General features: G+C 34.3%; 3 protein-coding genes and 1 non-coding gene across 4 annotated transcripts; 1 reads left to right on the top strand and 3 right to left on the bottom strand.

Moving 5' to 3' along the window:
* Nucleotides 1–358: 358 nt before the first annotated feature.
* On the bottom strand, nt 359–1,456 carry LOC132188645 (acidic endochitinase-like). Its single transcript, XM_059603163.2, has 2 exons — nt 1,092–1,456; nt 359–911 (listed from the first exon to the last, which is right to left on the bottom strand). The coding sequence occupies exons 1-2, from the start codon at nt 1,454–1,456 to the stop codon at nt 359–361; spliced, it is 918 nt and encodes a 305-aa protein (XP_059459146.2).
* A 4,850-nt stretch (nt 1,457–6,306) lies between these two features.
* Nucleotides 6,307–18,923, bottom strand: LOC132186380 (glycosyl transferase family 1 protein). The gene is made up of 14 exons (XM_059600319.2): nt 18,163–18,923; nt 17,860–17,946; nt 16,985–17,094; nt 16,434–16,484; nt 13,547–13,718; nt 12,846–13,163; nt 12,561–12,764; nt 11,187–11,672; nt 10,870–11,079; nt 9,190–9,378; nt 8,428–8,591; nt 8,148–8,300; nt 7,951–8,029; nt 6,307–7,033 (listed from the first exon to the last, which is right to left on the bottom strand). The coding sequence occupies exons 1-14, from the start codon at nt 18,607–18,609 to the stop codon at nt 6,587–6,589; spliced, it is 3,117 nt and encodes a 1,038-aa protein (XP_059456302.2). The 5' UTR covers nt 18,610–18,923; the 3' UTR covers nt 6,307–6,586.
* Nucleotides 18,924–22,973: 4,050 nt separating this feature from the next.
* Nucleotides 22,974–23,045, top strand: TRNAG-UCC (transfer RNA glycine (anticodon UCC)). Its single transcript has one exon. It is a non-coding gene; the product is annotated as a tRNA-Gly (tRNA).
* Nucleotides 23,046–23,661: 616 nt separating this feature from the next.
* MGP4 (Nucleotide-diphospho-sugar transferase family protein) lies at nt 23,662–26,967 on the bottom strand. The gene is made up of 4 exons (XM_059600932.2): nt 26,193–26,967; nt 25,412–25,573; nt 24,608–24,823; nt 23,662–24,267 (listed from the first exon to the last, which is right to left on the bottom strand). The coding sequence occupies exons 1-4, from the start codon at nt 26,670–26,672 to the stop codon at nt 24,055–24,057; spliced, it is 1,071 nt and encodes a 356-aa protein (XP_059456915.2). The 5' UTR covers nt 26,673–26,967; the 3' UTR covers nt 23,662–24,054.
* Between the last annotated feature and the right edge of the window lie 670 nt (nt 26,968–27,637).

Genomic DNA, 27,637 nt, shown 5'->3' with positions numbered 1-27,637 from the left:
ATGGTAGTGGTATGGGAGGCTTGTATATATGTCATTTTTTAAAGTTTAGAAATTAATATAAGCAAAAAATGGATTACAGTTCAATTATAATTCATCAAGGAGTTAAAGTGTATCTCATCCAAAGAAGTAGCTAGAAGTGGAATACATCAAATTTATTCAATTCGGTACCTGCTTATTGAAGACAACGAAAAACTTGAAATATTACAAGATGGAACAGAGCAGTACTTGTCTGTATACACCCAAATGCATGCACAACATAAGAAGACAACTAACGTACAGAAACACTACTAGCTGCAGGTAGTTTTTAGGCGCACGATATATATATCTGAGTGACTCCGATCCGTCAAGGAGTCATAGTTCAAACATAGGGCTTAATAGTTGCGCTAAAGCTATTCGATATGTCATAATACCTATTCCAAAGCGTAACACCCCCATATTTTGGATTATCATGATCAATCACTTTTAACTCCTCCTCTACAAGATCCCGGGGCTTCACGTAGCCACTATCAGCTGCTTCTTTGGCTGCAGGAAACCCCAAAAGTAATAAACTCTTAAAATCTTTGATGTGAGTAACCCATTTTTCAATAGAAGCCTTAACATTGTCGAAATTGTCCTTAAACTCGCACTTGTCGTGGTTGTAAAATTGGACCGAAATGTAGTCAAACAGGCGAGTATCTATTGCATCTTTTAGATAAGGGTCTGGAAAAGGACATTGTGGAGCCGCGGTTAATAAGTAGGCCTTCTTCGTCTGCTGCGTGTAAAAACTTGACAGCTTCTTTGCCACCTCGTCCCAGTACTTGCTCTCTTTTTCAATAGCAAAGTCAACGCCATCAAGGACCGCATCACCAAATGGACGGCCACAGTAAGATTCGCCCCCAAGATAATGGTCCCACAAATAGGTTGCTAAACTACTGCATGCACATGCACCAAATATCAACGAACGTACACTGTTAATTCGATCCCTATATATATATATACTTCAAAAAAGACGAAAGGAAATACAAAAAAAACCCAAATTAACTTTTCTATTTTCATATTTGAAATATAATGTCTCAATAAGAATATAATGAAAATTAGCTAGCAATGCTTGCCTGGCATCAGCAGCCGAGGAAAGGTGGTAGCTACCACTTCCGTCGTGACCTCCAATAGAAAGCATGACTTTGATACCCTGTTTTTGGCAAGCTTTGATGTCGACGCCTAAACCGGTGCACGCATTAACGGTTGCGTCACAATGGCCGGGTAGGTTGAGCGTGGCGGTGCCATCGCCAAATTTGGATAAGAAAGCTATATTCACAATACCATAATTTTCTGTGGCGCAAGCATCAGCCAAGCTGCCCTCATTTTCATTCTGGCCCCAGTACACTGATATTATGCCAGCGGCTTGTGAACCATTGATCAGGGCAATAAGCAAAAGGTAGAACAAGGATATTAATGGGGATTGTAATTGCCAAGCCATTACTAATGCGCTTTGCTTGAGATTTGAGAATCAATGGTGAAGGAACATCTATTTATAGGCATATGTGGGAAAGACCAAAAGACTACTTAAGCCCTCAATACGTTTGTGGAAGAAGATTCCCACAAAATGCTTGCACTTGCAGTAGCAAATGCTTAGCTAAAAAATCCTATTGATCACTTTTTTAAAATATCTATACTTAACTCACTATTTAAATGTTTGTTTTTAAAGTAAGGAGGTGCAATTGAATGACAGAAAGAATATTTGAATTCAAAACCTCTGTTCTAATATTGTATTAAATTACCACTTATATATCCTAAAATTAAGTTTAAATTAATAAAAATGTGTAAATTTAATCATTTAATTAATACTTTAACAAGAATTAAACTAGATAAATATGTCTTTCTCCATAGCATTTGAAGAACAAGTGGAAGAGATAAAAGTACCTTCATTGTTAGACAAAAAGTTTTCCATCTGATCTGCCTAATATAATAGATGCATCCATGTTTCTATGTATGTATATAAGACTAGTACTTCAACCTTAAAATTTCACTCATGACCTAATTATAAATTTTAATAGGCTAACTTTATTTATATTTAGGGTGAGAGTACAAAGCTTTCTCATCAAGTGATTTTAGAATATTATAGTGGTCGGTTAAGTAGGTTAATTTGTAGTCACAAGTTTTCAGGTTAAAATTTATCAACTTCTTTCTAACTAAAACATATGTTTTATAAATGAAAAGAAAAAAATAAATTTATGAAACACAAACCAAAAGGACAACAACAAATCAACGTACATTACAAAACAATTAGAAAACTTACAAGATAAAATTTATATTTGATTTGAAAAATCGGTTAAACCGGTTAATTGATGGTTAACCAAAAAAATATATATATATTATTATATACATACATAGAAACATTACTTCTTAAATCTTTTTTTTTTTTTTTAATGTATTTCTTTAGCCAAAGTTGACTAATCGAATAGAACTCTTTTTTTCTTTTCTTTTTGCAAATTTTTACTACAAATCTTACCACAATAACCAAGGTGAAAGTTTCGAGAGACTTGCTAATTAAGACTTTAATTAACATGAAGTTCATATACAGATAGGTAATGTGAAACGTGCATTAAAGTATTCAATAGTCAAACACCATGCACCACGTACCTTAAAAAAGTCTAAACATGCATGGGGCTACTAAATTAATCAATAGAACCAAACTTAATTAGATGCTCTTGGTCTCGAATATATAATTATAGGAAATTGTCAGGCCGGCCGATCGAGATGATATATTTTATATTCCTCGGGGCGCCGAATAAGAGCGCTAATACCAATAAGAAGGATTAAAGTATATAACATATATAACATGTGAAAAGCAGGTGAAGAGATAAATTTAATTATTAATTAACTCCAGAAGAGTTTAGTTTTCATCTTTTTCTTTGTGTACGTACGTGTAGATAAGATCATTACTGTTTCAACCCTATATATATGCTAGTCAACTTAAAAGGAAAATAAATACAATTAAAAATAATAATCCTATTCACATCCAGCTTATCATAATCATATTTTTCTATTTTAATTATTCTCTTTTTTAAAACATATACATCTGATTTGTGTCGCTATTTTTAACTATCAACTTTCGCTAATTTATTTAAATATTATTTCTTAATTTGTACATAGCCCAAATCCTTTATTGTCAAAACCTATTGCCCTTGCACCATATTTTCCACCTCTATCATGCTACGTACTTCCAGCTTCTTTTATCAACTTTCTCTGTCACGTGGCTCTAATCTAATAGTGGGCTGGTTGGTTCTCACATTTATTGGGTATTAATTAAGAGTTTGTTCAAAACCTTATTTTTTTTTTTATAAATATAGTTAAATATTTGGTAAAATCGCTATATAAAGCCTACGATTTGAAAATGTTAATTTTTCCATGTGTTCGGATCACAATTTTTTAAAATGTACTCCCAACAATACATTTTCAAAAATTTAATTTAAAATCACACTTTTAATTTATAAACTTGCAGCATCAAACATACTTTAAAGGCTTATTTGGGATTACGTTTGAGTGGCATAAAAGTGTGTTTCACACTCAAAAAGTTCGTTTGAAGAAAAAAGTATTTGTTTGGTAAAAAAAATTAAAAGAGTTTTTAATGGTCAAAAAAGTCTAAAAATGGCCAAAACGCATTTTTAGCAAAAACTTAAAAACAAAACTTTTGCCAAAAAACGCTATTCTATTTTTCAAACGCAATATCAAACAGACTCTAATTAGACCCATCCTCAATTGCAAGAAAGTAATACTTACAAAACAAAAGTGGTCCTGATAAGTGATAATACTTAAAAAAAAAAAAAAAAAAAAAAAGGGTCGTGGTCCATGATAATACTTACTAAAAAAAAAAATGGTCCTGATAATATTAAAAAAAGATAAAAATAAAAAAACGTGGTCGAAAGGAAGTCCTTGATCTCCATCATGTGGGTCCTGCTCAAGAATCATCTTAATTTGCAGCATGTTTTCTCTCACGTTCTTCAAATTTATTTTTTATTTTGATTAAATCACATTTTCTTATTTTAGTCTCTTTTTTCTTTTTTTTTTTTTTGTTAAGTACCAATATTGGGCTCAAACTTAATTGGGATTCGGTTTAAATATTTCTTTTAAAAATTTGTTTATTTTTTCTCCAACATTATTTATATATTTAAAAATGTTGTTTTGTCCTAACAACCATATTTTTAAAAGTTATAATTTTTCTAACGGTAATATTTTTTATAAAGGTTTGGGGATCGGAGAGAGATAGAGAAGAAGATATAAAATAATATTGGGATCGAGGAGAGAGAATGGTCACTTCTTTTTTTTTTTCTTTTTTTCAATATTAGCCTACTAGGCGAGTGAATAGTACTCACCAAATATGTGGAGTTAGTTGTTCACACTTTTCAAACTTACAAACCGAATATAAAGCTAAAAATAGTCAATTTAGCATTTTGGCTCTTCAAAATAACTATTTAAACAAATTAGAAAGCGAGATGTAAGTGCTTAAAAACTCTTGACGAATTTCATTAGTGTGCTATGTTAGCACCTATAAAATGATGACACATCACTCTTAATTAAAAAATATATATATTAAAAACTCAATTCTTTTTTTTATTTTTTTACAAAAAATAAAATAAGTGGTTCGTCATTTATTAGTGCTGACATGATACATTAACGAAAACTCTCTAGTGTTTTGACTACATGAATTAAATTGTTATTTTGGCCTACTCCCATGACCTCTAAATTATTTTTTATACAGGAATAAATGATTTGTAATTTAAGTCCACCACAAAAACTGATTTTACAATTATTTTTTAAAAATAAAAAAGAATAAAGAGAATTGCCAAACAAGCCCTAAGGTTTTTGGGTATTAGAACATAATTTTCTACATAACATGTGCATTTTTTGTTTTTTTTTTTTATATCCATTTTAGCATCAACATCGGAAGGGTCAAATCGCAAAGGAAAACGATAGTTTAATTAAAAAAATCACACAACATGTTCCACGGGAACATATTGTATTGTCAAATTTATAGGTTGATTTTTGAAAAAACCAAAAAATCAGCAAAGGCATCGAAAGAACCAAGGGATATATAATATATAATATATTATTTGGGGCCAAGATCAAAGAGATCGAGGCGCGCACGGCGGCTCGCTAACAAAGAAACACGTGCCGGGAAAACATGAAACACGTGTCAGTAATTAAACTGATAAATAAATAAATACATGCACTATATTTGATCTTATCTATTTGATATTCAATAGTCAAAAACCACATTAAAGATGTCTAAAAATCATAACAACCAGAGTTTCTATTAACCATCTAGAATTTGGAACGTGCCTGCCGACGGGAAGTCTTTGCTGGATATAATTGCTGACACGTGTGAGACTTGAAAATATGTAATTCTTATCATCATTTATCTCAAAAGCTTAAACGGATAAGAATATGTACGTAATCACTTAATTATTATTTTAACAAAAAAACATGTGTAACTGGAAAATATGAATTGTCAACATCGCGTTCCTGTCAAAATTTGGGCAGTGGCCGAAAACTTCAACTCAACTGCTAATAATATGATAAATGAAAATCTCATCTCTTTTATTTATGTTTTTGAGAAATTTGCAGCTGTTAATGAGTTTATGATATTTCTTTTCTCCATAACATTGTAGCCCCAAGCGGCCGGAAAAGAAGGAAGAAAGTCCAATCAATAATTATCATGCATGAGACATGGTTCTAGTCTTCTACAACGAGTATGCTACCTCACCAGGCAAGTTCTGCTATACATAGAGACCTTTTTAAATGTCATGATTACTTTAATTGATGTAATATTATTTATACCGTTAGACGATATTGAAACGGTGAGGATTCTTGTTCTGATGGTTCCAGGCAAATGCAATCACCATGGAATCATCATTTGATTTAAATAAATAGATAAGTAAGTGACAAGAGGAAGCAGAAAGAGCCACGTCACATCGAATCCAATAAATACTTTTTACACCAATTATCAGGCTTTAGAAAGTCTCTCATAGATTATTACTAGGTTAATATCCACGTTTTAATTACCTATGCAAGTATTACTGGACTATTGACAAGATGAAAACCCTTTCACGAAAAAAAAGGGGGGGCGGGTGGGGGGGGAGGGGTGGGGTGGAATATGTTTGGTAATGGTTTCAAAAACACATTAAAAACAAAACACTTTCTAAAAAACAAAACACAGCACACCTTATATATTTTATGCTTGCATCCGTACACATGAATACAAAGTTGCTGGCAAAGAATCCATTCATTCCCCCACACAAACAGCCAAACAGGGAAGAGTGCTCGAGCTCGGTGGTTAAAAATGTCTAAGCCTCTCCAATTTCTGTCTTTCAAAGAATGTATCATCTTTTTAACAAAAAAAAAGGACGTAAGAAAAAGCAAAAAAGTAAAACTATAATACATTTAGCCACTAAAGAAGCTCAATGGCCAGAAGGATACAAGACGCTCATACCGAATACACATATTCATGCATCCTTCCAATCAAAAAAATTTTAAAAAAATAAACCTATAAAATGAAAAGAATTTGCGAATTAACTCTACTTCAAATGATGCCAAAACCCCAATGATATTAGTTTGATCCAGAAATCGTTTCTGTAACCATCGTCGTGTTTGAATCTGGTGGGGGCTTCACATACTTCCCTATTACTTTTTGGTGGGTTCGCCTCCTAATTCTACCAATCTTTTCCCTACTTCTTTGCTTCCTAGTTTCTTTTTGCCGATGCCTTAAACTCCGTTCTCGCTCATATACACCTTGCCAGAAGACCTCACCCGTTGATGGCCACAACCACCGCCGAGTAGAGTGCTCGGTATCTGCCTCCTCCGCAAAATCTTCATCCATGCTCTTAAGTGTGGTGTATGAGAACCATCTTATCCACATTTGACCTTTCCGGCTCTTCAATCTGTGGTGTTCCTGCATTGCACCCGTCTCCGGGTTCACATACACCATCCGCCTTGCACTGTGGTATGCCCAAACATTTACAAGTAGCTCGAGAAGCCGCGAATAGCAGTGTTTATCCTGCAAATATAGATACACTCATTCAATTACAATAAAATTGACCAATAGCAAGCCATATAATTTGGAAAACTAAAATTTAAGAATGTCCATCCAGACAGTTTTTTATTCTAAAGAGAATATAATTATTTTATTTATTTATTTTTCCTTTTAGCTTTAGGGCAAGTCGAGCAGGGAAGTCCCCTATACTTACTAAAGCATATGCATGCAGAATGGTGTCTTTCATACCATTTTACAGGAGATTTCATCCATATTCTTCCCAAGAAAATTATTTCCCTTCTCAAAACTTACACACTCCCACTTCTCTACACCCATTAATTTTCACTTTCTTAAGTGGCTTTTAAAACCACCATTGAATTTTGGATGAATTTTTATTAGATTTTAACCCAATAGTGATTTTAAAAACCACCTAAGAAAGTGTGAAAATGGGTGTGGGAAAGTGGAAGTGTGTGTAACATTACTCATATTTGAATCTCTAACAGTGTTGACTTGGAATAAGGACACTTCATGACTCTATAACTTTAGCTGTTATAAACTAAATTATACAAGAGAAATTTTGTGCATCCAAATTCTATATAAACTGATAGGATCATTCCATTTACACATTGTTCCTAACTTCCCCATGAGAATTTGAACAAAAATGCACTCAATAACTGAATGAACTTCTTTTAATCAAGTAGTTTACTGAACTCGAACTTAAATTTGGATACATCTGGCCAATTTTCCACGGCCAGTAGGTTCCTTCATATTACCTCTGCTGAAATGATGAGACCATTTTTGAGTGCGTGTAATAAATCAAACTTAAAAGCAGTTGTTTTGTGTGTGTGTGTGTGTGTGTAATGAATCAAACTTAAAAGCAGTTTGAAATAAAATTTCTTGACAAAGACAAACATAACAAATTGATCAAGTAAGCAAGTTACTTTGGACAAACTCAGATAACAGCGTCCACTTGAATGGTGCTCCTCATACATAAGCCCATCCAATGCATCTACAAACATTCTGCACATGGGATCATATCAACAGGTTAAAAAGTGAATGAACTCTGAGTAGATTACTTTCTCAATACATGAAATAAGCCTAAAGTGCAAGAGAAACTAAGTTGTTCAATCTCTCCTACCTAGAAAACATGGTGAACTCTAGGAAGGACCTAGTTGGCAAAGCCCAGCTCTGCATCACAGACCAAGTGCCGCCATCTACAGGCATGGAAGGTAATGAATCCAAATTATACCTAACACCGTACATCCTCTTAAGAGCCTCAGAAAATGCGAACCTTCAATTATCAGCAAAATGGAGAAAATCAGGTAAATGATTTAAACAAGAGAGAGAGAGAGAGAGAGGATTTGTACACCATTATTTTATACCACAAATCATGTCAAAGATTTTTTTACGAGTCTTACTTGCAATTTCCAGCATTTATAGCATCACAGAATGACCAAAAATCCAGCTGCAAAGGATTTCGTGGATCCAAATCCAAGCGCACCCAAAAGTAGAGTGCATCCCCATGCCTCCGCGCTTGGATAGAGTCTAATAATGCATTTTCAGCGATTCTAGACAAAGATGCCTGTTTAAGCACCCACATTAGATATATAGAGCAAGATTTAAAGGCTCCCAAAAAAAAAAAGGAAAAAGGAAAAATTTTTAGGTCCAATATACTTTTTTTAATCAATATGGAATTTTAAGATGAATATAAATCACATGATACAAGCGAGTTTTATTGACATCAAGTGACCCACGTCACTATCTTTGCAAGGCCTATAGGTTCAGTGGTTGCAAGGCCTATTCTGCAGGCCAAGTGCCATCTTGTGACATGCCCCATAACATCATCAGATGATGCTGTTTTAACTTCCAAAAAGATCAAGTGTTGAACAACTCAAACAAAAGGACACATGGGCAGTAGTTGGCATTTGAAATGACCTGTGGAAGAGACCCACACTTCTTTCTTGTGTTGAAGTAAATACAAATGGTCTAATTCGACATTTCTTGTAAATCGATTTAGTAAATCCCATATTTTGTATATCAGAAGGAAAAATCTGTCAGGCTCATTAGTTGGTATTTAAATTTTTTGAAATCATTTCGCTTGAAGAGAGGAAATAGAATTTTTTTTTAAAAAAAGGTTTTTTAAAGCAGATCAGAGGAACAAAACCTTGGATACCACATACCTTCCTTGCTGTTGCTCTCCAAGACTGAAAACCTATCCAAGCATTCTTATGTATGCGGTCAATCCGATTTGCAATTGCAAAAAAGGCTCCATATTCACCAAGTATATCTCGATAGTAAGAGCTACTAAGAAGCGGAAGCCGAGAAGGTGCATCAACATCTTCCACTCCAGGTCTCCGGCCTTTACTGGACTGCAAGTACCCAGTCCATGTATCCACATGAGATTGAAGGCAATATAGCTCATCTCATCCAAATTCCAACTTAAGAGAAACAAGTACAATAACTATTAGATGAGTATCAAGGCACGCTCAAGTATAGCAGAAAGGTGCCAAGGAACACAACACACAAAAGAACCAGAATACCAAAACAAGCGACCACAGCCACAAGGAACCCATCTTGAAAGAAAATGTGCGTACTACAAAGGGTTGCATAGAAAGAACTGCAGAAGCATATATAAGATGAAGAGCAGCCTGTAGACCAACCAATCTCCATGAAAAGGCATAGCATACTGAACTGCTGTGCTCTTTATAACTCAGTGTAACAATCAACAGAAACTCAAACGAAGATTAGTTAATTTCAATTACTAATAATTCATTCTTTCTTGTTCTTTTTTTTTTTAAGTAAAGAGAAATTTTATAAAATGCGTAAGATACCCCTAAGTACACACGCAATATACACCGGGAAGCACCCAACTAAAGCAAGCACAATAACAATTCATTATTTCTGTCAACCTTTTAGGGGTACAAAGAAATTTAAAAACACACCAAAAAAAAAAAAAAATACACATACCCCCCTCAAACTACCACCCCATTGTCAATGTCTCCCCTAAGGACAAAAATACCCTTCATAAAATTAAAAAAACTCTCAAATTATATTTTTAAAAAACTAAAAATTAAATAAAAAATAAAAACCAATTTATAAGGATATGTTTTAAAAAAATAATAATAATATTTTATTTTTTTATAAATTAAAAAAAAAAATCCAATTTATAAGGATTTTTAATATATATATATATATATATAGAGAGAGAGAGAGAGAGAGAGAGAGAGAGAAAACTAAAAAAAATAAAATAAAAAATAAAAACGAAATTCCAATTTATAAGGATAGTTTTTATATTTTTTCCAAAATTTTTAAAATTTTAAATTTTTATTTGAAAAAAAAAAAATATATATATATATATATATATATATATTAAAAAAAAAGGAAATTAAAAAATATATATATAAGAATATTTTAAAAAATCTAATTTTATTTTTAAAATTTTTCCTTTTTTCACTTTATGTTTTTTTTTTTTTCTTTCTAATATATATATATATATATATATATTTTCAACACAATTGGTAGTTTGAGAGAAACATTGACAATAGCATGGTAGTTTGAAAATGGTAATCTGAAAGAGGTATGTGGATTTTTTCCAAAAAAAAAAAAAAAAAAAAAAGTATCATGCATGACACATGGTTCTAGTCTTCTATGAGTAATATGCTACCTCACCAGGCAAGTTCTACCTCATTGTGTAGAGGAATGAATTAATATACAATTTTTTTCTATCACACCATTTCTTAGACTGACATAATTTTTGGAAAAAGAGTAATGTAATTGCATATTTATATATAGAGGTATGATCTACAACTGTGTCTGCCTTACGAAAACAAAGGTGAAGAATGAGTTTGGTGGTAACTCACCAGCCCAATCCCACGATAAAGAGAAGAGATGTGAAGGAAAGGCCAGGTACCCTCCCCGAAGTAAGGTTCATAAATGCACAACGGTTGACCAGTCCTTTCAAGCTCCCCGTCATCCCTTTCATGCAAATCGTGCTTAGATCTATCAGCCTTTTTGGCATTTCGATAAACTTCCTCCCAGGTTCCATGAGACTGATCAGTTCTATCCTTTAACTGCATCAAATTCCAAATTAGGTTAGTTTTTACCCAAATAACAGATCTTTAAACAGTCAAGGTCATCACAAGATTCAACCCACATCTTCTTACACAGAAATGTTTACCTCTTCTTCCTCTCTTTTTCTTCTGGTATTAGCCATCTGAAAGTTTTTCTCTTCCTCCCAAATGCTGTATAAAAACGATTCATCAGCAGCATTTATAGCCCCAGATCTATCTCTTTGAGTATAGTTCCGTTGCTGCTCAAACTTTTCTAAAAATGTGTAACTTCTCAAAGTGCTGTTCATATTCGTCGAACCTGATACTCCTTCAAATAAATGCCATTGCCACTTTTCCTTAAACTTGGGGGGGATTTCTGCAGCAGCCTTAGGAAGCGCAACATCTGATGGGAGATTCAAAGCATTTACAAGGAGCGAAGCATATCCCTCAACAGTTTCCAAAACCATCAGGTTTTTCGCCGTACTTCTTCCTATTGAGGCGATATTGCGAGCTAGTGGTGATAATTTTCCTTTTGAGAACACTTGCCTTAAGATTTGTGTCAGAACCCTAGTATTGTCCTTAGGGAAAAGATAGCCATTCACCCTGTCATCAACCTAGTAGTTATTGCCAGTGCAGTTAGTAGTTTGATTAGAAAAACATATGCAACATACTGATAATTCAAAATAAGAAAACAATTAAGATTGGGAAGATGTCTGAGATGCCTTATAAGCAGTCACTCTAGCACAAGCAACAGATAGGAAATCGTTACCTACATTTTAGTTAGTTCCCACATATGAGATTCTTTATGTAAAAAATTCAAAATGTTGCTAAATAGGCTGTGTCACATGATACTAAGATAAACAACTCAAGGTGAACTTTAATACTAAAAAAAACTTAAGATCTAAGAGGACCTTTCTTAAGGGTCTCCAAGCCAACTAGTTATAAGGAGCCTTAAGGTAGAAAATTAATTTTCGTCAAAAAATATGGACATGGAAACACTTCTTTTAGTACTTGTCCCCTATACTTACAATTTAGGGGATAAAATTTCATAAGACTGTAAGGCTAGCCAGGGGGAAATAAAAGAATACATGTCCATGAAGTTGCAGACCTCAAATGAGGATGTTGATAGATGGGTGGCAAGGAGAAAAATAAAAATAAAATGAAATAAGAGATGAATGCATGAGGAGCTACAACACCAGTAAAGACGATATTCTGCTTTAAGTCAAAGGCATAACAATAAACAAGAAGATGGAAAAGAGCAGGGTTCAAGTCTGGGTAGAAAATGGAATCATTTTTAAGAAAAGGTCCTAGAAAAAGCTCCACAGCCAAAAAAGATTTCCATGCCTGGGGATAGGACTTTGCAGAGTTGAATGAAGATAATGAATGCATTTTCCCTCCCATGAAACTTCTCTTGTTGTATTACACTATGTTACTTTGACACGTGTTTGTGTTGGTCAGAATTGGTGTGTGAAGAGAAGAGAACAGCATTTAGAAGGGCATACATATTTCCTTATCATGGAGAGATTTGGGGCAATGATGGGTTTCCCGAAGCACATGGCTTTCATCAAACTGTCTGGAAAAGATTGCTCTTCAAGGAAGGATCCATATATCACAAGATCAGCCATGCTTAAGACATTGTCTGCATCCACATCAAGAGCTTTATGCTTCACAATGCCACTCGGATATTTCAATTCAAGAGCAATTGCCTAGGGACAACCAGATAACTATAAGAAACTTAAACTAATATATCAATAAATAGATAGAACCAAACTTCTGCAGATATGTACCTCCACAACCAGACCATAGCTACTTGTTGAATCCCCACTTAAAATGATGATTTTGAGTCGAGAATTGGAATTATTATCTGATGGGAAGTCTGAAAGGGTTGGTAATAAAGCCTGTAAAACAATGGCATGCTCCAGCCACAAACCCCTGTACAAAAATTGGCTTCCCACAATTGCTATAGTAGCATCTTCAGGCTCGTAACCCATCTGGACGTGCATATTATCTTTGTGTAAGGCAATTACGGTGTCTGCTTCCAATGCTTCAGCAGGAGAACCCGGAATAACAAAAAAGTTTCCGACATCAAATGTGGAGTAAATCATCTGTTGAAAGAACAGAAGAAATCAGACCGCTATAAATAAGTGCCAGCTTCAGCACCTAGTTTAAAGCTTGATTTAATTAGACAATAACAATTTATCATCCTCTCATACTATTTGTAACTAGAGTGTTCTCACAATATAACATTTATTTTATCAGATTATGATTTCCCATCTGCACATTACTTATATCTACTGAATCGGATATACCCTAAGAGTGAAATATATAGGCAATTCAAAAATGAAGAATGTGCGGATGTTACACAGGAGATTTTTAACTGGATACAGTGAAGCACCCTTTCCATGTGTGCCAAATGTGATAAATCAATAAATCATTACATAGGAAGTTGATCAGTGTCTAAAAAAAAGAACAGTCCATTAAATATTACCGGCAAGACATAGTTTGGGAAGACAACAACGGTAGAACGGTTGAAAACTCTTTTCCAATCATTTAAAAGGTCAATCTGACCACTTGAAATATATTGTCTTGAACGAGTAGCAAGCAATCTTTCATGGATGGTCCATATAAGAGGTAACGACTTGAAAGGTTCCTGCTCAAAACTGTAACAAGTAAAATCATTCAATTTAACTGGATAAGGACAATGCTGATGACTGGAATCCTGGCAACATATTCAAGGAAAAAAAAAAAAAAAACCATATAATTTTTTTGATAATTAAAGCGACATGTTAAATTACCACTTATTCAAAAGCTTGAACAGATAGAAAATAGTAAATTTAATCATTTAATTAATACTTTAACACTCTCCCTCATGTGCAGACAACTCTCCCTCAACAAGTGAGACATACCAAGAGAAATATCTTACTGAAATGAACAGTACACTATAAAGTCAAGGTTCAAACTTATGACATTTATACTGATGCTATTTTAAATCACCGTTTATCCCAAAAATTTAAGCTGATAGGAAAAGTGACTTTTAATCATTTAGTAGGATTACAACTCTTTCTCTATATAAACTAAACAGGGACGGCTTAGCCTCCATGTTATGCTGTATCTTCATCAGTTTTTAATAAGAAACATCTTGGAGTGAGTTTTCTTCAATTTCCCCTACAAATTCTGATTTTTCTTGGTTTGTGGAAGAGTTGTAAATCTTCTGTTTGTAAATCTTGCGATCCAAACACGACATACTGCATTAGTTAGTATCAAAGCCCATGGTTTCTTTCTTGTCATGGCGCGAAGAGGAAGTGGATGAGGAAACAAATTTGCAAGTAATGGTGAAGTGCATGAGCGCGAAGAGGCAACACGTGAGGAGTAACTAATGGCACGTTTGCAACACTTGGAGAAGCAATTTTATCAGTTTGAGCGATTTGGAGACCAAATTGCGCCTAAATTTGAACACCAATTGAACAATTTGCCGCCATGAGTGGTCCTAACGGTTGTCGCCGACTCGCCATCAACTAAATCCGCATTTCGAAGAAGAGGATGACGAATTTATCATTGAAGAGGCACAATTTCAACAGAAGCAGGTAAGGCTTGATGGGCAGAATTAGTTGCTTGCCACCTTGACTGTTATTAGCAAACCTCAAATCCATCTACCAAATCGATCTCAAATGGAGAAAGATGAATTTGTCCAAGGAAATTTTTCAGTAGATTTGGATTCATTTTACTGATCTACAACATCCATCCTGACAAAGAGGATCTATTGGAGGCGGTAAGTTCTTCGGTTGATGCCATAAAAATGGTGGAAGAGAATGATGTCTATTATGTGTATGATAAAAGTCCAAAGAGTGACGTATCTCAGTTGGATCTTGAGGAAATTAATTTTGTTGATTTTCTTGGGGTTGAAAATTTTCTATTAAGTTTCCCTAGCCAAAATTTTGATGTTGGTTTCGTCATGTTGAAGGAAAATTTGATTCTTTGAGGGCAAGAAATAATTGATACTGCTTGGAAAAAATTTAAGGAGAGTGAGTTTGAGAAAATAAATAAGCAACGTGTGAAGATTTGAGTTTTCTCAAGTTGGAGTGAAGGATTTTAGAATTGCTAATCAAAATTATATTGTGATTTGTTGCAAGTTGTTTCTCTTCTGGTGAGTTATTTTGTTTGAGGAGAACAAGATGGAAGGGATTGATTGGGCATCCGAAAGATCGAGGCAAGGACAACTGGAATTCAAGGAAGACTTCTCTCCATCCAAGGAAGGATCATGCCGGGCAGTTTACGGGCAAACCAGTCATACCAAATCAGCCATATCTTGAGATTCCAAGATCGGATGAAGACAATCTTGGTGGTGTTGGGAAGCTTATTCAAAGGCTTCAAATTCATATTTCATGAAGATTTCCAAATTCCGACATTTACGAGGTCCAAATGGGCCGTCAATAGAAATATGAAGAAAAAAAAATTAGGAAGCTTGGTAGAACCTCAGTAGCTGCTCGATCGACCAAGGATGCTGCATCAAGTCTCCATACAAAAAACCTAAGACACTCAGTAGATGACTCAGTCAATGCTCGATCAACCGAGGATGGTTTTTAGGGTTTTAAGGGCTTCATCACAAGTCTCGTTCAAATGAGATCGCAACTAATCATTTTTTATTTCATTTTTAGTAGGGTTACGACTCTTTCTCTATATAAACTAAACAAGGACGGCTTGAACCCCATGTTATATTGTATTTTCATCAGTTTTCAATAGGAAACACTCTTGGGGTGAGTTTTCTTCAGTTTCCATACAAATACTTGATTTTTCTTGGTTTGTGGAAGAGTTGTGAATCTTGTGTTTGTTAATCGTCATATGCTCTCTAATCCTTCCTGCCAGCATCTTGAACAATGTTTTTCCAAAAATAAGGCTCTTAAATGAAAGTTACCTCATGGCTCATGCCTCCTGCATCATGCACATTGTGCTGACAAACAAGAGACATTAAGCCACATGATCTAAGGTCAATCCTGGCCTATGTTATAGCCTCTGGTCCTTTGAGTATCTCTCCCAACTCAGCTCACAACCTAAGCCTCATTGGCAAGACCATGACAATGTGGTGGAACAAGATAACTATCCACCCAACTTATAAACCAAGATGAATAGAAGACACAAATAATTCTATTTGTAAGTATTGACCATTCCAATAGAAATATATATACATGAGTGTACTTTCACTCTTCGTTCCTTTAAATCTGAAGTCATTGTAGTGTATCATCAGATCCAATAGTTTCCCAAACTAATTTGTATACTGAAGACAATTTAGAGAAGAGAGGAGAGCAAAGAGTTCATGTGACAACAATAAGTTGGAAGTTTATTGCGCTAAAAACTTAATATAAAAGAACTAATCTTACCATGAAAAGATGCCTCTAGCTTCAAAAGAGCTCACAAGTATGCTGTCATAGCTGCGAAAAAACATACATTTTTGTTATAAGTATCCAACATTTATCAGATCCAATAAACTGAACCATGCTCGTATACTGTGACCAACAACTCAACTCATATTTCACACTGAATAAATTTATTTATAGCTTAGTATTACTTATAAAACTGAAACATAATGGATGTATTATCAATTCTATTTGCAAGAGAATCTTGATTTCAGATCAAAAAACTACTAAATTGATCACCAATTCAGAGAAATCAAATCATGACGTCAACACAGATTTTGTCCCAACACAGCCAATGAAATGCCAAGTGTATTGAAACATCTCTAACATATTGCCAATGAGTCAAGAATCTAGTAAGTTAAAACAGAGAGTTTGTTATTAATTTTATTAAATGAACAGACTGTGCGAGCTGGAGTGAGAAGATCCTCAATTTTGCTTCAATCCAAACAATCCCCTACATAAAATATTATCTTAAATGTTCGAGGCATGTCAGTAAACTACTATGATACACATACTTTAACCAATCTACAACGATCTCTGTCTTATCACATGTTTGAATAACCGTGACTGGAATTCCTATTTTTCTCCAAACATCATGCACAGGGCCATCTTCAAGAGAGAAAACCTGCAAAATTATAAGAAATTTGATGCCATCATCAGAAAACTAAAGGTAAATGCTTTTAGATAACAGATGACTTAGGTAATTCAGGAGATGAGAAAGTCTATGATGACAAGTCTGCTAATGAAAGAGAGAAACATCTTTTAGTCATTTGCATCCAGCTAAATGTATAACTCTGTAAATAAAGATGGAAATTATTTAACAGCAAATAATAATGACATGGAAAGATATTCCTTCCATCAAATTCTTTTTTCTTTTTTTTTCTTCACAAAAACATAAGGGAGCAGGGTACAAATCCTACATTTCATGTCAGTTCAAGTAAAATTGCTTATCCACCTTCTGATCCCAGCATCCATCAATAGAAAATGAAAAACACAAATTCCCTCACATAAAATTGGGCGTCCAAGTTGAAAAAGCCTAAGATCGGTCTAATTCACTTCTAGTTCCTACAAATGACAGATGACAAGGAACTGCCGAATACTAAATACAACATAGGAAAACTGGGGGAGGGTTACCGTTCCCAAAACAAAGTTTAAGTGATAATCTGAGATGGAAATTTGAATTTCAAGCCCGAATGCACCATCTGTAACACCTGGTTGAAAGGTCATACCACGCATCCTCAGTACCCACTATGACAGTTCCTAGCCTAATAATGTCGCCTTCATCCCATAAGTAGAAAGCCATACGCCTAGAAACATTTTTTTTACTTTCTTCACAGCCCAACTTTAGATGTAAAAATTACAACAACAAAAATGATGCAAAGGAAACTACCTGAATTTCGTAGCCGATCTCCTGCAATGCAGCTGCAACTGTCACCATCAGTATTTTTTGAGAATCGACCAACAGATCTGCAAAAACCTTCAAGTAGAAAACGAAACCAAACAGATAGTCACGCACATACCCACACACAAAAAAGAAAACAGACAAACAAAAGTTATCAACCAAACAAAACCCATAAATCAACACAGACTTGCACATATATATGTGAATACATCTTACATGCATAAACCAAAGGAAATGCAATATGTTGAAATTAAGAACGTGCAATACTCCTGATAATAAATTATTACTGACCAATGCAAGCTGGGGTTTTCTGCACCCAAAACGTTGTAGTGTCCTGTTGAAAGCAGAAGAATACAGATTTGCCGCTCTAGCTTCTCTCTGAAACTTCTCCAATAGCTTAGTAGGCTCAAATCTAACATCCTCCCCAAATTCAAACGCGCCCATCTCTTTCAAAAGCTTAAAATCATCATCATAACTCACTTCCAAGTCTTCTTCAAGTGATGCCCCAGACTTTTCCACCTCCGAACCAAGCAGAACCATCTGGCAGAACACCACAACGAAGAGGAACACACCCATAGTACAAATCCATTGGAAGTAATCTAGCTTCTTGAAGAAAAAAAACTTTGAGAACCTCGATCTGGGTCTCTGTGGAAATGGGTGCCTCTCGGTTCTACCAGCTGATGAAGACCGGAAAAGGTTATCTCTCTTCAACGTTTGCCCGGTTTCCAGGGAACCCATTTAGAGTTCCATCCAAAATTACAGGTTTTACTTCAAAAACTTCAAACTTAACCCAAACACATCAAATTCATATCAGAAAAGAAAAAAGGTAAAACAAACAACAACAAAAAGACTAATAGACGAAGTTCTCTAATGGGTATTTTCTACACACAGTAGGTATGGTATGGGACTTGCGAGTACAAGCAGAGGAGATGTAAGAGCAGTGAAAGGCCAGAGAGCGATTGGGCTATGGTGATGATGATGACGTGTACGTATTTGGTCGTGGTAATTAATTGTCAACTTTGGAGAAAAATGGATTTTTTGTGATGTTGGAAAAAAAAAAGATACTTTGCGGACACAACCGCACACCCCTGATTTATTGCTAGTAATGTCTGAAAGAATCTTTATGGCTCTTCACGCAAATAATATGCCCGCCCTCTCTTGTAAATAATTTAATACCATGTGAATTTTCTTCAGTCCAGCTATGCTCGCATTGTCCATGGAGTAATTTAAGCTCAATTCCAACTATTTAATTAGTGGATAATAACCTAATTTCAGTGTTGATGAATAGTTGATATGATGGAACACTAAACTTATTGCTTAATGAAAATTATCCCAATTTAAACCTTTAGGATTTATCTATTGTTGTATTTAATAGTAGAGTTGTTCAATGAGGGCGGTAAAAAATTGTTTTGCATATGCTATCTACCCGTTTGCATGGATTACGAGCGAATTTTTCTTCTCATAACTGTAAGCAAATGGATATTATATCTATTATCCACATCTATAATAGTAAAACACGGCCAACAAATGCATGGTTATAAACGGATTCCGCTATGGGTGTTCAAGCGGGTCGGTTATAACCGATCCGTCAACCGATAACTGATTATAACCGCAAACTGATAATCGATAATCGCTAACCGATTTGATAGTCGGTTATTAAAAACCGCTAATCGATTAGGGCGGTTGCAGTTAGCGATTTTAAGGGTAGCGAAAGGCGGTTATTTATATTAAATATTTATTATATTTATATTTGCTTTGCTTCCATTTGGTTTGTATTTTGTAATATCTATCTGATTTGGGATTTGTCTTTTTAATTTTTTCATTTGAATTTGGATTAATGGATTTGGGCTATGTGGTTTTTAGCCATGTTTTTTGGGCTAGAATTTATTTGGCCATGTTTTTTTGTCATCTTTTTTTTAGAATATGTTGGCCTTAAACCCTTAAAATAAGACTAAAAAATAGCAAATTAAAGGTCAAAAACACTTAAAAAAAAAAGAAGCTCAAAAGCCCATTTAAAAAAAAAAAAAAAAAAAGGGTTATAACCAGTTATTGGATTGAATAACCGCTAACCAGTTATAAAATAACCGATAATCGCTTAGGCAGTTGTTATTAAAAACTAATAACCGTCAAAGTCGGTTGCGGTTGCGGTTGCGGTTATAGCCAATAACCGACGGTTACAACCGTTTGAACACCCCTAAATTCTGCAAAGTGCCCCAAAATTTGCTCTCCCTAAAATTCGGATGTTTTTTAATATGTCCCCACAAAAGAAAATGGGGAAGAATAACTTAAACTAGTGATTTTTATTTCATGAAACATAGATTTCCAATCAATTGAGCTACCTTATGAGAATTACCAAAATAAGTATTTTATTAGCCCATATAATGCAATTTACACCCATATTTAACGATTTCATTTAAAATTTTAAATAACATAAATATGTAAAATTTAATCCGAATAATAAAATAGACCTATCTATCTCTATTTGATATATAAAATAATAAAATAGACCTATCTATCTCTATTTGATATATAAAATAATAAAATAGAAAGAAATGGGTGCACTCATCAACCCTACAACTGTTTTTTTTTTTTTTTTATTGAAGAAAATAAAAAAAGTTGTGGTCAGTTATAAGTACCATCTGGAGTATATGAAACGCAAAAAAAAATATATATAATTATTTGCAAAACAACAAACTTTGTTCCTTGTGTGATGTGTAAAGTTTAGAAGCAGCTGCTGCTTTATCGTAAAAGAACAAAAAATAGCGATAAAAAATTGGAGTTTTCGACAACTGGCCTTCATGCGTTAATCTCGTGACTTTGGAACTTTCCGTATTTGCTATTTCCCCCCACTAGTTTTACCCTTTTTCGTTGGGCCTCCTACAGGCTACAGTGCTCCTTTCCGCTCAGGGTGTCTGATTCTGACATATTTCGGTAGATTCGCCTTCTTCAAAAGGAAAAGAGATTTTCTGCTGCCACGGAGAGTCGGCTAGTCCGCCATTTTTATTTATTTATTTATTTTATTTTTTTTAATTGAGGAGGAAAGATGTTATAAGGAGAAAAGTGTCAGCCAAATTTAAAATCGAGAATCACTGATTATAAATAAAAAATTGATGAAATTATATATCAAATTCACTGATCTCCATGAATTACTAATAAGAAATTGGTATGAGTAAAAGTATATAAAACCAAGATAACGTTTTGAAGCATTAGCACCAAATTTAGGATGACTGAATCCCTTTATAGTGATACCATCCCTAAAAGATTAACCTTCTTCTCTTATGTTTTAGTTTTAAATTCGAGTTTTAAGACATTAGAACCCAAATATTAGCTCATAAAAATTTAGCTAATATCACTCGAATATCTCAAAATACAACCCAAAAACCTTGCTCTTTCTCATGAAAAATTCATCAAACATACTGAATGTAAAAACATAAACATAAACCACCAATGACAAAAAAAAAAAAGAAAAACAACAACAAAAATATTTCTTCTCATATAAACGTGTTTTTTAAATAATTTTTTTTTTTTTTTAAAAAAAAAAACAACAACAAAAAAATTTGTATTCCTCCTTTTTTTTTTTTTTTTTTTTAAGAGGCAACCAAGTCAGTATTGGACGACGCTGGGCTGCCTCTAGGACGCCGGATAGCACGGCTCCTTCAAAAGATCTAGGGTAAAACAAAACATGGCACGCCGCGTGCAAAAAAAAAAAAAAAATTTAAAAAAAAATTTGCACTGGGCGTGCCACGCACGCTGCGTGCTCCCAATCAGTGCTCAAAGATCTATGTTTAAATTCCTCATTGTTGAATATTATTGGCCAAATCTCCTATATATATAGTACAATTTCTTAATTTATTGGACAAATCATCCCAATTTGAGATTTTGTTGCTTATCAACTATCATTTTGATTTGGGAGTGCTCGTTCATAGCTTCGATTATCTACTTGTCTTGTTCAGGAAAAAAAAAATTGTAAATTTGGTTCCTGGAGTTTCAAGCGGTGACAAATAATTTTTTAAGATTTTAAAAGTGACAAATAAATCCATTGGGTGTGCTTATGTAATAAATCACTTTCTTTCTCTATTGGAATTACTGTAAAATTACACATTTATCTTCAAAAAAGTTATAAAAATATATATATATATATATATATATATATATATATTATCTCTTGTTGTCAAATCAAAAAAAATAATAAAATAAGATAAATAAATTACAATACGTGAAACTAGTTTTTCAAGAACTATGTATAATTATTCTCTATTATTGCTTATTTTACATACTACTCAATATTTTATTTTTATAGACATGAAATCATAATGAGAGGTTAAAGAGTATAAAATAATAGTACATGAATCAAAACGCTACATCAATATATTACATGAATGTTATAAAAATTCTAAAAGATTACATGAATGTATAAAATTCTAAGAGATAAAACTAAATAGTCATTCACAAAATGCATGAATGAATTCATAACATCTCTCAAATCATCATCATATTACCAATGTTCTTTCAAATTATTGATTGAGTTAATGCTTCCACAACTAACAAAAATAGTCGGTGCCCCCTACCCACATGGGCAAAAAGACAATAATGACCTTAAAATGTTAAATAAGACAAAAATATTCCTTATATATATATATATATATATATATATATATATATATATATTATAAAAAAATACTAAAGATTAAAAATATAATTAAAAAAAAAAAAAGAAAAAAAGAAAAAAGAGGTTCAAAGGGGTGGCACAACCACTACCAAGGTGGTTTGGCTGCCCCCTCTTGCTAAGCCTAGGGACCAATTTTGCAAATTTTTTCAACATTCAGTTACAAATAATCTAGCCAGCCAAAATAATGGGAATTAGACCTAAGATAATTCCAAATGGCAAAACTTGAATTATTTCATTTGTTTTAAAGGGGAAAGAGAGGATCTATTATTATTGCACATGAATCTGAATGACTAAGCATTGAAAATTGACACGGTAAGAAATTATAGACAGAATACCACCAAAAAAAAAAAAAAGGTTATCCACCTGTCTTCTTGTTTGCCGACACTCTCTTTATTTCGTTTAATATTAAGTGCTACAATCTTCTGTCATCTCAGCGTTTGTAGTCCAACGGTTAGGATAATTGCCTTCCAAGCAATAGACCCGGGTTCGACTCCCGGCAGACGCATGTTTTGATTGTTAACAGCTTCTTCTTGGAGTGCTCAAAATCATGATTTTTAAGTAATCTTGCATCCTTATTTTAAGGCAAGACCTAAAGTAACAATTTTTACACCAGTTAGATAGATGCGTTATTAAACACTTATCACCAAAAAAAAGTATGTGTTTTTAATAAGTTAAGTGAGGTATCACAATTTTATCGACTCAATAAAAATATATTCTTTCAACCCATTTTTTTTTCTAAGAAAAAACTCTATCCTTGGTGATTGTCGTTTGAGTGTGTTTTCTAAACTGTGTTGATGCAATTATCCATCACTGCGAGTAGGTCATTCAAATTTGGTCAGAGCTTTAATTCATATGACATTTACCAGTCACCAAAACAAAAGGAGAAAATCTCTAAGGGATAGCTCAGTCGGTTGAGAACGATGCCTTATGAAGCAGAAGTCACTAGTTTGAATCTCTCATCCCTTTTTGTGTGAACATGTCAAAAAAAAAAAAAAAAAAACTTAATAGCAATTATTGCAGGGATCTATCAATTTTCTCCATGTTGGTGGTTTATACAAGTAACCGAAAACATCACACAAAATCTTGAAGATAATGACTTATTTGGTGAAGATTACACAACAAAATGAAGTCCATAACATGGAGTAATAAATTGTTATTAAAATTGAATTTCAAAAGAAAAAAGTAAACTTTTAAGAAAACGAAAATAATGGACAATATTGCATACATATATCAAACTGGGGTAACTGGCTGACATCTCCTTTATGCTGACTGGATCTCCTGCCAAAACACCAAGAAGCCATAGGAAACTTCTGCCCAGACGGGATCATTGAAATTCTTTACATTCTTGAAGAATCCATCAGCACATAAAAAAGTTAGCTGCTAATGCCAGGTTTCCTTCCACAGAGTTCATGGGAGTAGTCATTGCGCAAGAAGGTGGAGTTCACTGGCTTGGAGCAATAGACAATGACTAACAAGATTCTGCTTGGTTCTACATGGGGATATAAGTTTTCACCTTATCTTAGTCTGCCTAGAGGGGACTCAAGGGCATGATCATCCACCAACCAGAGGCCAAAGTCATGGAAGCGCTTTATCTTCTTCTCAAAACCTGTGATATAATTGTTGTGAATTATAACATTCATTCCCTTGGTTTCCTGCACCCATGTCTGGTTCTTGAAGTACAATCCTCCTGTTGGAAATGCTGCCTGGGGAAGCAAGTAGAGATCCACCTGCAGAAAAACTTTCAAACATCACATTATCTGAAGATTCCAAACAATACAGCTTGTATAGACATTTCAGAAATTGAAGTTGTAAAAAATCCAATAATTCTCACTATATTTCAACCAGATCATGCAGAAAACCCACTATATAAAGATTTCGTCATTATGTTATTTAAAAATACATGGCAATACATTCAACAGAAGCAGAAAACCCTCACGAGACCTTTTAATATTCTACTTTCATGGAAATATTAAAATGAGAAAGTTTCACTATTATTTTTTTTTTTTTGGGAAGTCCGGGCCATGAAACAAACTAGAAAGGTGACAATAGAACACAAAGAGGACAAACCTCTCCAGCAGTTTTGTTCAATGCCCAATTGAAAGCAGGCTGATCATTCGCTTTCTTTGCTTTGGACCATGGCTGTGCTTGAAGTTCCTCAATCCACTTCTTCATAACCAGTTTTGCACCACTAGAAGGTCGAAGGAATATCATGCAGCTACATATGTAAGTGCGCCCTTTTTTCCCTGGAGGCGGTAGCTCATGGGAGTGGTTCAGCGGTTTAACCTGGTCATCCAGAAAGAAAAAATTATTGATGATGTTAACATGTGGCTTCTGCAGTAATGAACAATAAGAAATGATTACAATCAAGAAGTTTCGTAGCCAGATTGATTTGATCTTATTGACTAAGCTTAAAACCCACCAAATGACTTTCAATGACTTGGCCTGGGGAGGTGGGGTGGGGATCTTGATAGATTTTGGAATTAAAGGTCTTTTCTTTTTTTATTGCAGTTCTGCTCTGCTTTTTTGAGCCAAGGGCTAGGGAAAGAACAGGAAAAAGCAGCCATCCACTTGGTATCTAGAGGGCATCTGAAAGATCTCAGCAACAAGAAATCAACTTTTCAAGGCAGGCACCCGTAGAATGGAATCAGGTGGTGTTCATTGTTATGATGTTGCAAAAAAAAAAAAAAGATATAAACAAAATAAATTTCAACTGGAATCCAAAAGACAAAGATATTTCAACTGATGTCCAGCATATTCTAATTTCATTATCTATCTGGGTTCATGTGGAATGGATTGGTCTTAATCTAAAACAGAGCACTCTATTTTATAAATGGCACACAGCAAAGGCAAGAAGCAAATTAGTGCACCTACGGCCGCCATATCATCTGTGAAGTACACATCATGATGCCCTTGCAAATAAGGAAACGGATCAGCCAACCAGACCATATCAACGTCATTGTACATGACATTATATCCAAGCTCCAAAATGTGCAGTAAGTGGCGCGGCCTTCGGGATGTAAAATTGAAGAATCCCTGTACAATGAAACCAACAAGGATTACTTCCGAAATGCAATTAACTCAATAAACCATGGGGATAAGCATTTCCAAATCTATACAAGTTGGCAGGACAAATAGGAAACATTTAAACGAAATGACAAAATTTAGTCCATACTACTAGAGCACATCAAAGGGAAAAACAAATTGTTAAAGAAAATATCCCCTTAAAATTTTGGTGGCAAGCCATCTTCTTTTCATATTATTGATCAGAATCATGCTGAAAACACAACAGAAAAAGGGAGCTACAAAGAAAGAAAGAAAGTTAAGAATAAACATAACAACGATCATTTTTTAACTTCAATCCCATATCCTCCTCAAGTGAACAAGAAGAACTAATAATTGGTGTGTTCACCCTATAATTCAAGCACAGCCATTGCAATTACAATGATTGGGTGGATTATCACATAACTACCAATCGCAAGTCTTTACCAATGTAGCATCAAAGTCCAAGTACCAAAACAGACAAACAAAAATCAAGAAGCACGATAAGTTCCGGTTACAGAGACTTGAATTGACCGACCACTTAACATACAATCTTAAACGCACATGTTATGGAAAAATAAATAAAATCCAGTTGTTAAAACCAAAATTTTACCTGAGAACCAAACTTATGGGCAGTTTGAGCATCGGGCGCCGGTGGGACGAGCACGGCGTGACCGGGCCACCGCTCGTTCACCTTATAGAGCGTGGCATAGTCCTCGGCGATCACAAGCACCTTATCCTGATGCTTTTGCCTGGCAATGCTAATCAACCAGTTGTTAAGAAAAGGCAAGTAAGGCTGGCTCACAGCGCAAACGATCACAGTCCCATTCTTGGCCACAAAAGACGCCGCTTGTGCGAGCGTGTAGTCGCGCCACTTCGAAAGGGAAGGTCTGGTGCTCGAAAAGATGAACTCGGGCATGCCCGCCCAGGGCAAGAAAACCCCAAGGACTACCAGAAGAGACAGGAGAACTAGAAGCGTGGTCGGGCTGAAAATCGAAATGGGTCTTTGGGAAGTTGAGGAAGAGCGAGGGGATAACGGATATGGATCTGAAAGCGGGTTGTGAATTGGTCTTTGGTGCAGTAACTTTGACATTGTATGGGTCTTCTGGGGCTTTCGGATTCAGTTTGAAATGGGAAAGGAGGGGATTTGATATGGGAATTCGGGATTTTCTCGGGGAATCCCAGCTCGGATGGAGAAGGGAATTGAAGAAGATAGATTTTGAACGTTTTGAATCTAAGTAAAAGTTTTGGGTTTGCTGAAATCTTTGAAATACCGGAGATCTGAGGGAGTAAGAAGGAGAATGAATGAGAGTGATGAGTTAAGAAGGGTATCGAACTATCGATGTTCATGTGGCGGATCGAACAGCTAGTCTGAAAGAGAGGATCAGCATTTCCTTCAATTTTAAAAAATTATAAATTCTACATGTTTTTTTTTTAGGCATGAGAAAGGTTCAATTTTGCCAAATTTTTTTCTTATTTTTTATTTTTTATTTTTAAAAAAGTTAATTTTTTTTTAAACAATAACATCCGTGGTCTTTTTTTTATTTGATATTTTTTTAAAAAATGATATTTTTCTTCATAAAAATTGTCATTTAAAAAAAAAATGTTATTATTATAAAAAAAAAAATACCAAAATAAAAAAGGACTACGTAGGATTGCTTAAGATTTTTTTAAAATTTTTTTTTTTAAAAAAAAAAATCTCATAAAAAAATTGGGCCAAAGTTATGCTTTTATCATTTCTTTTTAGGGAAACTTCATTAAGTCCTCCGAAGTTTCAGCTGATTTGACAAACACCCCCTGAATTTTCAAAACTCTCACTTAGGCCCCTTAAACTTTGATTTGCTCTCATTTTAGACCATTTTAACGTTAAAGTCAAATAGTTTAACTTTTTATGCCCATTTTACTCTCACCCCAAAACTACACCGTTTTGTGTCCTAAAACTACAACACCTACTCAGCCCAAAACAACGTCGTTTTAGGCATTAATTTTTTTTAATTAATTAGTAGGATTGCTTAAGATTTTTTTTTTTTTTTTTTTTGAGTAATTAGAACCCCTACT

This window comes from Corylus avellana, chromosome 6 (genome assembly GCF_965113065.1).
Source record: "Corylus avellana chromosome 6, dhCorAvel1.hap1.2, whole genome shotgun sequence".
Taxonomy (NCBI): Eukaryota; Viridiplantae; Streptophyta; class Magnoliopsida; order Fagales; family Betulaceae; genus Corylus; species Corylus avellana.
Note: the sequence above shows the minus strand (reverse complement) of the source record. Positions and strands in the feature narration are given on the sequence as shown.

Excerpts from the sequence above, each read along its gene's own strand:
- LOC132188645 (XM_059603163.2), bottom strand. The coding sequence starts at position 1,456 with ATGGCTTGGCAATTACAATCCCCATTAATATCCTTGTTCTACCTTTTG. Across the intron at positions 912-1,091 it reads TCCTCGGCTGCTGATGCCAG|TAGTTTAGCAACCTATTTGT; the intron begins GCAAGCATTGCT and ends ATGTGCATGCAG.
- LOC132186380 (XM_059600319.2), bottom strand. The coding sequence starts at position 18,609 with ATGGGTTCCCTGGAAACCGGGCAAACGTTGAAGAGAGATAACCTTTTC. Across the intron at positions 11,080-11,186 it reads GAAAAAGAGAGGAAGAAGAG|TTAAAGGATAGAACTGATCA; the intron begins GTAAACATTTCT and ends AATTTGATGCAG. Across the intron at positions 8,030-8,147 it reads GAGTTCACCATGTTTTCTAG|AATGTTTGTAGATGCATTGG; the intron begins GTAGGAGAGATT and ends TCCCATGTGCAG.
- MGP4 (XM_059600932.2), bottom strand. The coding sequence starts at position 26,672 with ATGTCAAAGTTACTGCACCAAAGACCAATTCACAACCCGCTTTCAGAT. Across the intron at positions 24,824-25,411 it reads TCACAGATGATATGGCGGCC|GTTAAACCGCTGAACCACTC; the intron begins GTAGGTGCACTA and ends CTGGATGACCAG. Across the intron at positions 24,268-24,607 it reads TGAACAAAACTGCTGGAGAG|GTGGATCTCTACTTGCTTCC; the intron begins GTTTGTCCTCTT and ends GTTTTTCTGCAG.